Below are 12899 nucleotides of genomic sequence, written 5' to 3'. Positions count from 1 at the left end.
GCTGTGATCTGAGACCCTGAAGTGGGTGGGAAGGAACCATGCCCCGAAAGGGAGTGACGGAGTAAGTTAACTTATGCTGTCCTACCCTCGCCCTAGTAAAACCTTTGCCCTACTGGTGTAGGTAGGAGGTGGAACACAGCATTACATTCTTCCCACCCAGCAATTTCTGGCCACTGGGTGTTCCCCCCTCCATCCTGTCCCAGCCTATATTCATTTTGTGGTACCATCTTTGAGACATCCTCACTTGCTTTCCCATACAAATAACTCTCCCTCACCTCCCAAGCTAGTGCCAAGGTATTCACATGTCTTTCTGCGACAATGTTCTTATCAGTTTTCTTGGACATATCACAACTCCAGCAAGCTCCAAGAAGAAAACCCTGGATTCAGATCTGCAGAGGGGATTCACTTGCTCCCTATATGGCCATGATGGCTGTTAAACACTTATGGAAGCTGGGGGTCACCATGCTTCCACTCCAAGGTTTGATCTCTCCCTTCCCTTCCCTTCCCTTCCCTTCCTGTGACTCACTCCTCATGGGAAGGAAAAGAGAGACTCCTCTCCACATCAGCTTTTGAGGAAATGGATCCATCCATGCCCTGGGAAACAGAAGCAAAAACAAAAACTCCCAGACACTCACCATTTTCTCTGGGTATTCTGGAGATAATTTAGCCACGTTAGAACTGGCAAGATGAGATTTAAGACAATTAGAGGAGGAACAGGGCTGCGAGGACCACGGATGCATTGGGTCAGCTAGTTACATTTGCAGGCAGAGCCCTTTCGGGTAAACAGGGAGCGACACAACGAGCACATCAGATGTGACGTCTCTCCTCTAGCTGTGTGCACAACAACCTTGTGAAGAAGGGGCTTGCCTAGGGGACTCCTGGCCTGCCTCTTAGGATTTCACCAAAAGCTTTGTTCGCTACGTCTACTGTAGGTCAGCAGAGATTCAAGTGCGAAAACCAGCTGATCATCAGAACTACCCAGGGAGCTTCATAAAAATATAGATTCCCAGACATCCTCCTAGATTCACCTGAGCAGAGTTTCAGCAGTGAGGCCCTGGATTCTCCATATTGACAGGGCTTGCCAGGTGCCAACTTGGAAAACCATTTTTTTTTTTTAAAGACATTTTTATTGCCAAGGTAAACCCACATATACCAAAATCTGTTTTCAGAATTTACCTTTTCAAAAGGGAGAAGAATGAGAATGGTTATCCCAGGCTTTAGATTAATATATAATGTATTTATAGTAAGAGGAGAAATCTTATGGACATATATATATATACATATATGCAAATATATACAAAAAACTAAAAATGTGGAAATATTAGCATCATTAGACTATGTTCAGTGATGATATGGTATTGCTATTATAATTTCCTTGTAATTTTTTGTATGTTTTAAATAGTCAAAGTAAAAATACACTTCCAAGTGAAGGTTACTCAGTATTATGCATTTGTCCTAATCCATTTAATCATTCCCGTAATGATCGATGCTGAGGTAGTATCTAGTTCACAATTTAAACCCTCAGAGCTTTGGGGAAAAGCTCACTTTTATGAGCTAACATCATCAGGAAGTACAGCATCCCTTCATTTTCTACACAGTGAACTAATTTCAAGTTTGCCCTCTTAAGATGCCAGGAGGGAAAGAAGTTCTAATATGTCCCTCAGAGATCTGTTCTTGCCTGAGTTAGGTTACAGTTCGTGGATTTTCCAGACTGTGGAGGACGTGGTGACTACAGAAAGAAGGTCATATTTGTCAGTAAAATACTTTTTTTCTGCAAGAATTCAGCAGACATGTCCACCACCTAGTGCCCATGGTGCTTCCAAGAGGCAGTGTGGAACTTGGAAACAGTCCTTCACTTAGTGGAGTACAGAAGATAACCACTGCCCACAAGAAAATCAACCTCCATGTTGGTTTCCAAGTAGTTTTTCCTTTCACCTGCTTTAGTTTTGCCCCTGACAGGATGATTTCCTTATTCATTGTTCTTTAAATTGCTTTTGATCTGCATCAAAAAAGGAGGCCTGGATCAGGCTCACAATGCTATGTTCTTCCTTCTGAAGCCCAAGCCCTGGTGAGCTTTGCAGAGTGTTCAGAAGAGCCTGAAAATCCTGGAGGGTCCTCTTCCTGGGGATCAGGATTCAAAAAAGTTTGTACCTTTTACTGACAATCTGTGGATGGCAGGAGTTGACCTAAAGGCTTCTTGAGGTTTCTATATATTGCTGGTGCTGTTGGCTGAGGGCATGACTCTGTGCGCTGTGGCCACCAGTCTGCCTCAGTGGGTCCCTTTTTGAGGATCCCACTCTGCAATCAGAGCCTGGCAGCACTCATCCCACCACTGCAGAAAGTAAGATATGTCCACCTGGCCCAGATCCTGTGGTGGTTGTTTTTTGTGCTCAGCTTGAGGCTGAGAATAGTCTTCCAACTGCAGTAGTCAGTCTGTTCTTGGTGATCCTGGCGTTCTTCTTGGTATTGGGGCCGGAAAGGATACTGAGTATCTGGGTCTCCTCCTATAGTCAGCAGTACTGGCACATAATTCCCAAGTGTTAGAGTAGAGGAGAGTTCTCTCCTCCCTGCACAGCTTGCATGGGCTGCATCATGACACTTTGTCCTTGGATCACACAAGGGACAGAGGATACGTGGGATGGGAGAAAGGTAGAAATGGTTGGTTCCTGCTGAAAGAACTGGAGGAAGGAAAATGATGAGATCTGCCTGGGAGAGTGCATAGGTCAATCTCGTGCTGCAAAGCTGTCAGACCAGGTCTCCCATTTGGGCCATCCACCAAGGAATTCACAGGCTCACTTCTGCTCTGCCCAGGGTACAGAGATCTTGGGTCCTGAAACCACATTTGAATTCTCGATTCTGGAATGCCTGTTTGGCTAGTGTTTTCCTGTTTGCAGTATCAAGGAATTGGTTTCTCTCGAAGGCTTGAACTAGAATGTTTGATTGAGATCTTGGGACGGATGTCTGGTCTCGTGTGGCTCCTTTTGGTAAGTATTCTTGAGTATAAGGCTAAGGCTGGTTCTGTCCATGGATTTGGTCTTCTCCTAAGGAGGAGCTGAACCCCAATCGTCTCTGTCTTGCTCTGTGGTTTTTAAACCAAATCTGAATTTTAAATTCTGGAATGCCAATTTCCTTGGCCATTTGTTTCCTGTTTGCTTTTTCAGGGTAAGGGTCATGTTCAAGCCACGCTTGCAGGATATTCTTTTGACCCTAGTTGTAAATAATCTTGCCTTGCCAGGTTTCTTTTTGTAATAGTATGTCACTTGTAGTGCTGGTCAAATCCAGATTCTGCAAAGGTGAATGGACAACTCGGAAAACCATTTTTATAGCTTATAGAATCTAAGCCATAGATCTGGAAGAGATCTACTCTAACTTTTCCACTTTTCTATTAAAAAAAAATTAAACTCGGAAAAGTTAATTGCAATGTTGTACAATCATAACAGCTTGTTTTCTTTAAAAATTGCAGTAGTGAAAAATTTTGTTTGAAGAAAAAAATGTGCCTGGTGAAAAAACCAAGGGACCAGCCTAGTGATATACCAATTGAAACCTCTGGACTTATCATTGCCATGGTGATTTTGTATCATTTAGGCACTTAACTTTCATTCATTTATTCACTTAACAAATGAGTATCTACTATGGGCCAAGGCTGTTTTAGGAAAAGAAGATGCAGTAGTGAAGCTACTCTGCCCTCACCGAGCTTTTATTCTAGTGGAGAAGAGAGACTAGCGACAAGATAAAAATAAAATATAGAGTAGTCAGATGTAGCCTGTCAGTAAAACCAAAGTGGGGAACAGGGATTTGAAGTGTTCAGCAATGGGGGTTGGGTTGAAATTTCAGACACGATGGCCAGAGAAGGCTTCATTATATGAAGGTGACTTTGGAGAGAAAAGACCTGAAGGAATTGAGGGAATTGGCCATGTGTAGATCAGGGGTACAATTATCAGGCAGAGGAAAGAGCACATGCAAAGGCCCTGGGGTGGGAATATGCTGGGTCTGGTAGGAATAGCGAAGATGTTGGTGGGAATGTAGCAGGGTGAATGAGGAGAGGAGGGTGCATAGCAGGTGTGTCAGCGAGGCACAGGGGGGCCAGATCACACGGGTCGGTGTAAGCACTTGGGTTTTTAGTCTACATGAAATGAAAAACTATTGAAGAATTTTGGACAAGAGAGTGTTTATACCCAACCTATGTTTTAATGGAACCTCTCTGGGCAGAGTTGAAGGCAGACTGAAAGGGAAGTAGCAGAAGCAGTGTGGCCAGATATGAAGCTATTGCAGTACTTCAACTACATGTTCTGGGTGAGAGAGCATTAACCATCTCCATAAAAGCTAAGCATGGATATCACAGTGTGTTTATGCTTCAGAGTGACAAAGGAAGGAGACTGGAAATCTGCAGTTCCCTCAGCCTGCTTGGCTCCCACACATGTCTCACGGTGAGAGCATCCTGCCAGCACAGGAGTGACAGTAGTGGTTAGTGAGTAGTGCTTTTCATTCTACCTGGTATCCAAACACTAAACAAGTCCTCAAAGCATCCGTATCAGCAGACCCCACATGCTGGCTCTGGGGACTGACGCAGGAACAGCATCTGCTTGAGGCCAAGGAGCTTGAAGCAACAAGTGCTTCCTACACAGTCTCTCTCACTCCTTGCTTTTCCTAAGTGTTTTTTTTTTCATCAAGTGTTCTATAGGCTCTCTGATCCCTTTGCTCTCCAGAGCACTCCCCCATGTCATCAGGGCTACAGCCTTTCCATCAAGGTTGCAACTAAGTATGTTGTCCTTCCAAAGCACTTATTAAAACAGACAGATATTTTTAAGCTCTTAGGTATGGGACTGTTGGGCTGTTGCTGGGTGAAAATGTCTATTTGCTCCAGTCTACAATTGCACCTCAAATTTTTCCTCTAAAACACAATCCTGTTATAAGACAGGTCATCATTATGATATGGGGAGTTTTGTGATACATATCAAAACTTCCTAGCAAATATCAGACTGTTTTTTAATTATTTTAACTGAATAAACTTATTTGCCAGGTAAATCTGTTCTTATAATGCTACTTGGTTTTTTCCTGTCAACAAATTTGCCAACTTCAAATGTATTCTAAGTGTTCAAATAAAAATATTGATGGAGGAGGATACACAAGTCTGCAGGATGTAAGGCAAATCTGATTTTCAAGAGGTGAAACATTTGTGCTACAAGAATGCAAAATATAAGTGAATCATTTTATTGCAGAGAATTACCATTCTCAAATGTTCATTGCAACAGTCTAGAGAAGGAGAGAAAATTAGGAAGATTTTTGTCATTTTGGATTTTATCCAAGTAATGAGAGGGATATATTTACAAGGACGTGCCAATTTTCAAGTCCAAGTATGGCAACAGATGAAATTGTACTCCCTCATGGTTACTGTGAAATATACACAGCTTTCAAAACCAGCATGAAGGTGAGTCAGAGTGATGGGCATTTGAGCAGAGGAGGAAGCTGACATAGTCTTTTAGGCCAAACAGTAATCCTGGGTGCCTCTGAGGGGAGCGAGGTATTTAATCACCTCACCAGTGGGAGTCTTTCTTATTGAGTAAATACCTGGCAGCCTCAGCAGTCAGCTTGAAAGGCAGAGAGAAAAGTAAATGCCCACAGGTGAGTACCCAGTGGAGGTGCTTGTTTAAGCTAAATCCTGTGTGTCCTCTAGGGCCTAACTCAGCGTTGCCTCTCCTACGCAACTGTGGAACTGTGACTGGAACCAGCAGGCATCTGATTTATTCTCTATGTGCAGGGTCCCAGTTACCGAACTGATTATTGAATGAATGAATGAATGAATGAATGAATGAAAAAGATGACCATGAAGGATGCTTGAGATCTAACTGGGAAGAAGTGTGTTTCCCACTGTTAGAGGTATTGGAATCAGATGCTCGATCAGTGGTTCTTAGCATTTCTCTGTTCAATGAACATTTTTGGGTGGTGATATCAGTAAAGGGATCAAAAGGGGAACACCCCTTTTTAGAAAGAAATATTTATAAAAATTTTAAAAAGCTTTCCAGCCATTTGTTGGCCACTTTTCACACTACACCTCTTTCCTCTGATTAGCTGTAAGTTGTACCCTGCTCTCCTCCAGTCTGTCCATGACAGCCTTCCACCTGTCAGACAGCTCTATAACAAAATGTAGCTGCACTTGTGGCAAAATGCAAATTTCATTCTTTGATTACAATTGGCAGCCGACCCAGGAAGAGCTTGAGGGACACCAATGTCTGCAAGCCACTTAGAAAATCATCATTTAGGGATGCTGCAGAAATAATTCCTGTACAGGTGAGATCAGAGCACCCCCAAAGTGTACATTCCAACTCTAAGTCCCTAAGCTTCTCAAAGTACAATTACCTCTGCTGTTGTCAATTTAGTCATTTTTGACATGATTCTTATGTGACCCTGTGCTAAGAGCATGAAGGTTTTGAGGGTATAAAGAATGGGAAGCTGCAAATGGCCAAAGGCATTTTGTCCTTCAAGGGTGACTTAGAAACCTGAACGTAGCCTGGCCCAGCTGGAAGAAGGCTCCTATTGTCTGTCCTCTTTCTAAACCTGCACAACTATCACCACCCCTTCTCCTGCCTCCTCTTTGCCGTGACCCTAAACCCGCAGTCTCATTCCTGCTTCCCACCTTTGTAAGGCAGAAAGAGGGGAAATCCTGAAAAATAATGTATGCTTGTAAAAACCTCTACAATAGTAGCAATTGTGATGACGTCATACCCTGACTGTCGCTAGTCAGGTTTGTCCCCTCTGTCTGACAGAGAGAAGATTCTCTCTTGTCTCTGGGTCTCCTACTGCCTCTGGGTATAAGGTTAAACCTGAGATTATCTGGTCAGCAGACAGAATCCTCCACATCTCAGGCAGCCATGGCCTTGGCAAGACTATCTGAGCTTCTAGCAAAAGGCCATGGAAGACAACAGGTGTTTGAGATCTGGGGGCATGTAGAGCTGTCAGGACCTTAGGGTCCTGACATAGGACCCTAAGGACATCCCTTAGGGTGTATGTAATAGGACATCCTGTATGTAATAGGACATCCCTTCCTATTACAGATGAGGGAGTTTGGAGTAGGGAAGAGCAGTGCAGACAAGATTATGTGAAGTTTAGTGGCAGAGTCTGAAAAACTTACTGGAGTGGCCTTGGGCTGTTTCCAATACAAATAGGATGTGAATCCTGGAGTCCCTCACTTTATTGAAAAGTTTAAAACAGTTTAATTATTCATACATGTTTAGAAACGGAACAAAAATATTTTTCTTATATGTGTAAAGAGATCATTTAATGGTAAAATATACTTGTATGAGAAATCTCCTTTTTGGCACACCCATTCTTTAGCTTGTCTCCTTATCGGCATTTTCATGTAATACATGAAAACGTTACAGTAGAATTAAAGGTCTCATGCCATCTCTCCTTTTTTCAGCCTCACGTTTCTTCTCTACACTTTTTCCAATTATCTTCTCCCTGTGCTATGGGCAGAATTGTGTCCCCCACAAAAATCCATATGTTGAAGCCCTAACCCCCCAATGTACTAGTATTTGGAGATGGTGCCTTTGGGAGGTAATTAGGTTAGATGAGGTCATGAGGGCAGGGCCCTCTGAATGAGGTTAGTGCCCTCATAAGAAGAACCTGTGATCTCTTTCTCTACCATGTGCAGACACAGCAAGAAGGCAGCTGTCTGTAAATCAGGCTGAGAGTCCTCACCAGAACCCAACCACACTGGCACCCTGATCTAGGGCTTCCAAGCTCTAGATCTATGACAATAAATTTCTGTTCTTTAAGATACCCAGTCTACAGTATTTTGTTGTGGTAGCCTGAGCTAACCAAGACACCCTGACTTTCTTTCTCTCATTGTCATTCTACTTTCTCCCTCTACTACACTCTTCCGAGAGGGCAGAGACAGAGGGTATAGACCTGGTGACTGTGATTGCCTATGTAAGGCCACCCTGCTGCATTTTTACCCCTTTATCATTAGAATTGAGTGAAAAAAGTATCTTACCTATATTGCATTATTTTTTTAAAAAACAAATAAAAAAATATTTTTGACCAGTTTGCCTTTGGGAATGATGCTAAACTCCTTTCTTCCCTGTGCAATTGGTAGAAAATAACTTCTCCTAAAAAGAGAGGGAAAACTGGGGAAAGAAAATATTGAAGGAGAGGTCAACGAGAAAGGAGAATCTGACAGACGTAGACAAGGAGAGATGCTTCTGATGCCCCATTTGTCCCTGAGCCTCACGGTGCCCAGACCTCTCTATCCTGCCTGCCATTCCTTTCCTTAACATCTTCCCACTGCTGCTTGCTGCCATTTCCCTTCTATTCTTTCCTCTCCTGTTGAAACTCACTTCAACCCCTAAGAACCCATCTTCCCAAGCCCAGATTTCCATGCCTCTACCTTCTAGAGTAACAGAAGACATGATCTCTGTGCTAATAGTTGAGGACCAGCAATCCTCCCTCCCAAATAACAACTGTACATGTTAACAAGAGCCATCGGCAGGGAACACATCCACCTTTGTTTCAAAGACTGCTCATCCAAACCTAAGTGTCCATCGATAGATGAATGGATAAAGAAGACTGGCACATATATACAGTGGAATATTACTCAGCCATAAAAAGAAATAAAATTGAGTTGTTTGTAGTGAGGTGGATGGACCTAGAGACTGTCATACAGAGTGAAGTAAGTCAGAAAGAGAAAAACAAATACCGTATGCTAACACATATATATGGAATCTAAAAAAAAATTTGTTCTGACGAACCTAGGGGCAGAACAGGAATAAAGACACAGACGTAGAGAATGGACTTGAGGACACAAGGAGGGGGAAGGGTAAGCTGGGACGAAGTGAGACAGTGGCATATATACACTCCCAAATGTAAAACAGATAGCTAGTGGGAAGCAGCTGCATAGCACAGGGAGATCAGCTTCGTGCTCTGTGACCACCTAGAGGGGTGGGATAGGGAGGTGGGAGGGAGACACAAGAGGGAGGAGATATGGGGATATATGTATGCATATGGCTGATTCACTTTGTTATACAGCAGAAACTAACACACCATTGTAAAGCAACTATACTCCAATAAAGATGTTAAAAAAAAAAAGAGTGCTCATCCAAAAGGAAACTCCAGCTCAGCACTATCCAATAGAACTATAATGAGAGCCACAAATGATACTTGAAATTTTTTAGTAGCCACATTTTTAAGAAGTAAAGACAAACAAGTAAAATTGATTTAAAAAATATATTTTAGTGCAATGTATATCTAAAATATATCATTTTAATACAATCAATTTTTAAGCCTAATGAGATATTTCACGTTATTTTCAAACTGTCTTCCAAATCAAATGTGTATTTTATACCTGCAGCACATCTCAATTCAAACCAGCCACATTCAGTTGGTTAATGGCAGCATGTCGTGAGTGGCTACTGTATTGGGCAGCACAGCTGTAGTCAGAGAAAAGGAAAGGTGAGGCCCCGCATATCAGCAAATGAGGAAGCCCCCCACATCCTATGGACTCTCTATTCTGGGCTTGAAAGCTCAGGCCTCTTGAAGAGGGCACAAATTAAATGCTTCTTTGCGATTTGAGATTTTTTTCATTGCTTTTTAAGAAAGATACCCAAACTACCATCTCTTTATATATTATCATTAGAATCTCATATGTTCAGAACAAAGATTTCTCCATAGATTCTTGAAACGTAGTACATTGCTGACAGTAATTTCTAAAAGCAGAGAACAGCCTGATCTCTCCTCTCATCACTTTTGTGAAGCCAAAGCACTGTGTCCAGTGTGCAATGCAATGCTCAAGCTTTCACCCCGTGACTTCTCGAGAAAATGATGGCCACAAATTAGTTTTATTTGCTGAGAAATGGGTGATTCCCTGCCTGCACGGGCTATCACAACAAAGCTGCCCCAGCTTTAACAGGTGTATAGGTACACGATAGTAGCAGCCCTTTGTACCCTGGACTTAACGTTATGTTTCTTTCAGGTGCCGCTGTGGGTTTGCTTTCACTGCGGTTTGAGTAGAGGCTGGACCTTCAATTACAGCAATTAGCTGTAGACACCATGTGTCAAGTTCATTCATATGCTATTAGCTCAATTAATCCTACCATGGTACCCAAGCCCTTGATGTCCCTTACTTTTTTATAGCTGAAGTCTGCCTTTTATACAATGTAGAGAAATTATTTTAATGGTAGAAATTTCAGGATGAGTGATGTGGAGGGTGGTACTGCTAAAATCTAGTAGAATGAGGTTTCCTTTCAGTAGTTAAATTTTTTTGACCATCTAGTGATATTTGTTTTCAAGGATTTCCTGCTTCCAGTCACTGATCTTTTATCTCTTTGACACAGCCTCTCTCTCCTTCCTTACTCAGACCTTTATCCTTATCTGAGGGGTTACCTTATAGAAATTGATAAAGATAAGTTTTTATATTCAGGAGGCATTTGTGATTTTATTGACATGCTGAAAAGTATTCAGACCTAAAAGAAATTAATCTCTATACCCTGCTACAGAGTTTTCCTGATCACCTCAAATTACACCCCTGCCAACTCTAAAGCTGACTTGGGTTAAGAAACTAGTCTTTTCTCATTATCACTTTTCCCAAAAGGGACAATGGCAAATTTTTTTTTCCCCAGTCAAATTAAAATTCACATTGAAGTGTATTTCTACTTGATTGTAGCTCTTGTGAAGAATTATGAAGAAAAGATAACACGAAATCTGGGATGGCTACTGTTTGTAGATTGGATTTTCAAGGACAGCTCATTCCCATGGTTAATTGAAAGTTAAATGCGTATAAACAAGAGTTGGCAAAGACTGATTCTCCTCCCTCTCCAGAGGCTTCTAAGGTTTCTTTTCACGAGCACCCAGAGTCCTTCCCCACACTGGCAGATTCCGTTCTCAGTATATCTGGCCAGATGACGCAACATCTGTGTTCTCTTTTAAGAACGTGAGAAATGAAACTTTTTCATCTTCCCTTTCTTTGAGTTCTGGGAAATCCAATTAAAACTGTTCAGATTTTCCTTTTCTTGTTTGCTTTAGAAGACAGCTCACTGGAAGAGGGCTGTGGTGGTCTCCTGCCTGTGGAAGAAGGTGACCGAAAAATCAACCTGATTGTGGAGTTGTCGACCCAGGTTTCCCATCAGACTGAGAAGATCACTCAGCTGGAAGAAATTTTAGAAGAAAAGGAAAGGAAGATTCAGCAGCTGGAAGCCGAGCGGGACGCCCATCCTTTCCCAGAGGTCAAAGACTCTCCAGAATGTTTACAAGAGGCCAATTTTCTTTAATTTTCTTTAATAATAGCATCACTCCTGTGGTCTATGACGAGGATATTCAAAGATTCTCAGTAAAAAAAAAAACAATAAAAGTTTATTAAGTGTCATCAAGGTAAAGTCCAGAGCCCAAGCAGACTCACTGGCAAACTCAAGTTCAAGTTCACGGGTTTGACCTATTCTATAAGGTTCATATCGGAAGGAAACAAAACAAAGGGAAGTCCTCAGACGCAAACACTGAATGTTTCTCCTTTAGACATGTCACATAATCCACACAGCTGTAGAATACTTTGTTTTCAGACATTCCTGATAACAGAGGGAGAGGAAAAAACACAAAGCTAGAGAGATGGTCAAAGAACTTAGCATTACCCTCTTACCAGAGGTTTGTCACACTGCAAGGGAAGGGTGGCATGAATCCCATTTTATTATGCAGCTCAACTGTGAACAGAAAGCAGTCATGGAGGGTGAGCTTCAAACTGGGGAATGTTGGGGTACTGAGAGCAGAATCATTGCCAACAGATTAAATAGCCATGAGGTCTGTCTTTTCATATCCTGTAGAATATATTCCTCAATGGCATGTATTTTATTAGCACTTAGCAAGGGTAGAAATGAAGTAAAACCAAACCAATCAAAAGAAATAAAGATTGGATGAATCAGAGCCGCAGTCCTTTGGGAGAAGTGTCCTGGGACAACATCTCTTTGGGAAAACACATAACACTGATTTTTCCCTTACGAGCAACATTAAGACCAAAGCAAAATACACCATTACAATTGTACCGAGGAGCTGTGGATGGCACAAAATAACATCAGGAAAAATAGAGGATGGGCAAAGGAAAGCTGCCCTGTAATTAATGGAGTAGAAGACCTCATATCATATCCTTCTCCCACTCATCCCCTTCAAATGAACTATTTCTCATCCAAAAAGACCAGCTAGGTACTAACTTTAAGACCTTGGTGCTTAATTCTTACTCTCTCTGTACTGCAGGACTCAGGCAAACAGCTATAGCTATCCCATGAGTCTGACTGTATTGCTACTTTTCGATTTAATTCAATCAGTTCAACAACTACTCATCAGAACTCTTCTATCTACCAGGCACAATAGTAGATGTTAGCAATATCATAGAAAACATGAAAATCACAACTTTTATCATTCAGGAATTCACAGACACAGTTAAAGAGTCTCCTTAAAACAAAGTTTTTAAACCTGACTTTTTTTTTTTTAAGGAAGTATTGAGTTTTGGACTCATAATAGCTTTGCAATATTGACTCTAGAGGTTCACTACAAAATAAAACCATGGTTTTACCAGTAGGTTCTATGTTCCTATAAAGCTAGAATCTTCCCATATCTGTACATAACCTCAGAATTTCACCTGAAATGTCTGCAAGTATGTACAGGTGCAGTCCATTATCAGAAATGAAACCAACTTACAACTCTGTGATCATGAATACACACCTACGCCAGAAAGTGACTTGAAGCACTTTTCCACGGTTCCAAAAGAAGCTTTTCCATGGAGTCTACATCAGTCCCTCACTTCAGAAATCCCTTCTCTCCGGTCCCTCCTTCTCACCTCTTCAAACCTTATGATCCCCTTTGTCTTTCCTGTTTCTCTGGTACTGATGAGGGTACCTTGTTCCAGTCTTGAAGTTCTGCCC

The 12899-nt window shown here is 41.9% G+C and overlaps 1 protein-coding gene across 1 annotated transcript in view; it reads left to right on the top strand.

Moving 5' to 3' along the window:
* The window catches only part of CCDC192 (coiled-coil domain containing 192), a 196579-nt gene extending 185318 nt beyond the window's left edge, over positions 1-11261 (top strand). The window contains exon 7 of the mRNA XM_032627983.1: positions 11017-11261. Within this exon, the coding sequence (XP_032483874.1) occupies positions 11017-11261 (245 nt within the window). The remainder of the gene's footprint in view (positions 1-11016) is intronic.
* The last annotated feature ends 1638 nt before the right edge of the window (positions 11262-12899 follow it).

Source organism: Phocoena sinus, chromosome 3 (genome assembly GCF_008692025.1).
Source record: "Phocoena sinus isolate mPhoSin1 chromosome 3, mPhoSin1.pri, whole genome shotgun sequence".
In the NCBI taxonomy this organism is placed as follows: Eukaryota; Metazoa; Chordata; class Mammalia; order Artiodactyla; family Phocoenidae; genus Phocoena; species Phocoena sinus.
Note: the sequence above shows the minus strand (reverse complement) of the source record. Positions and strands in the feature narration are given on the sequence as shown.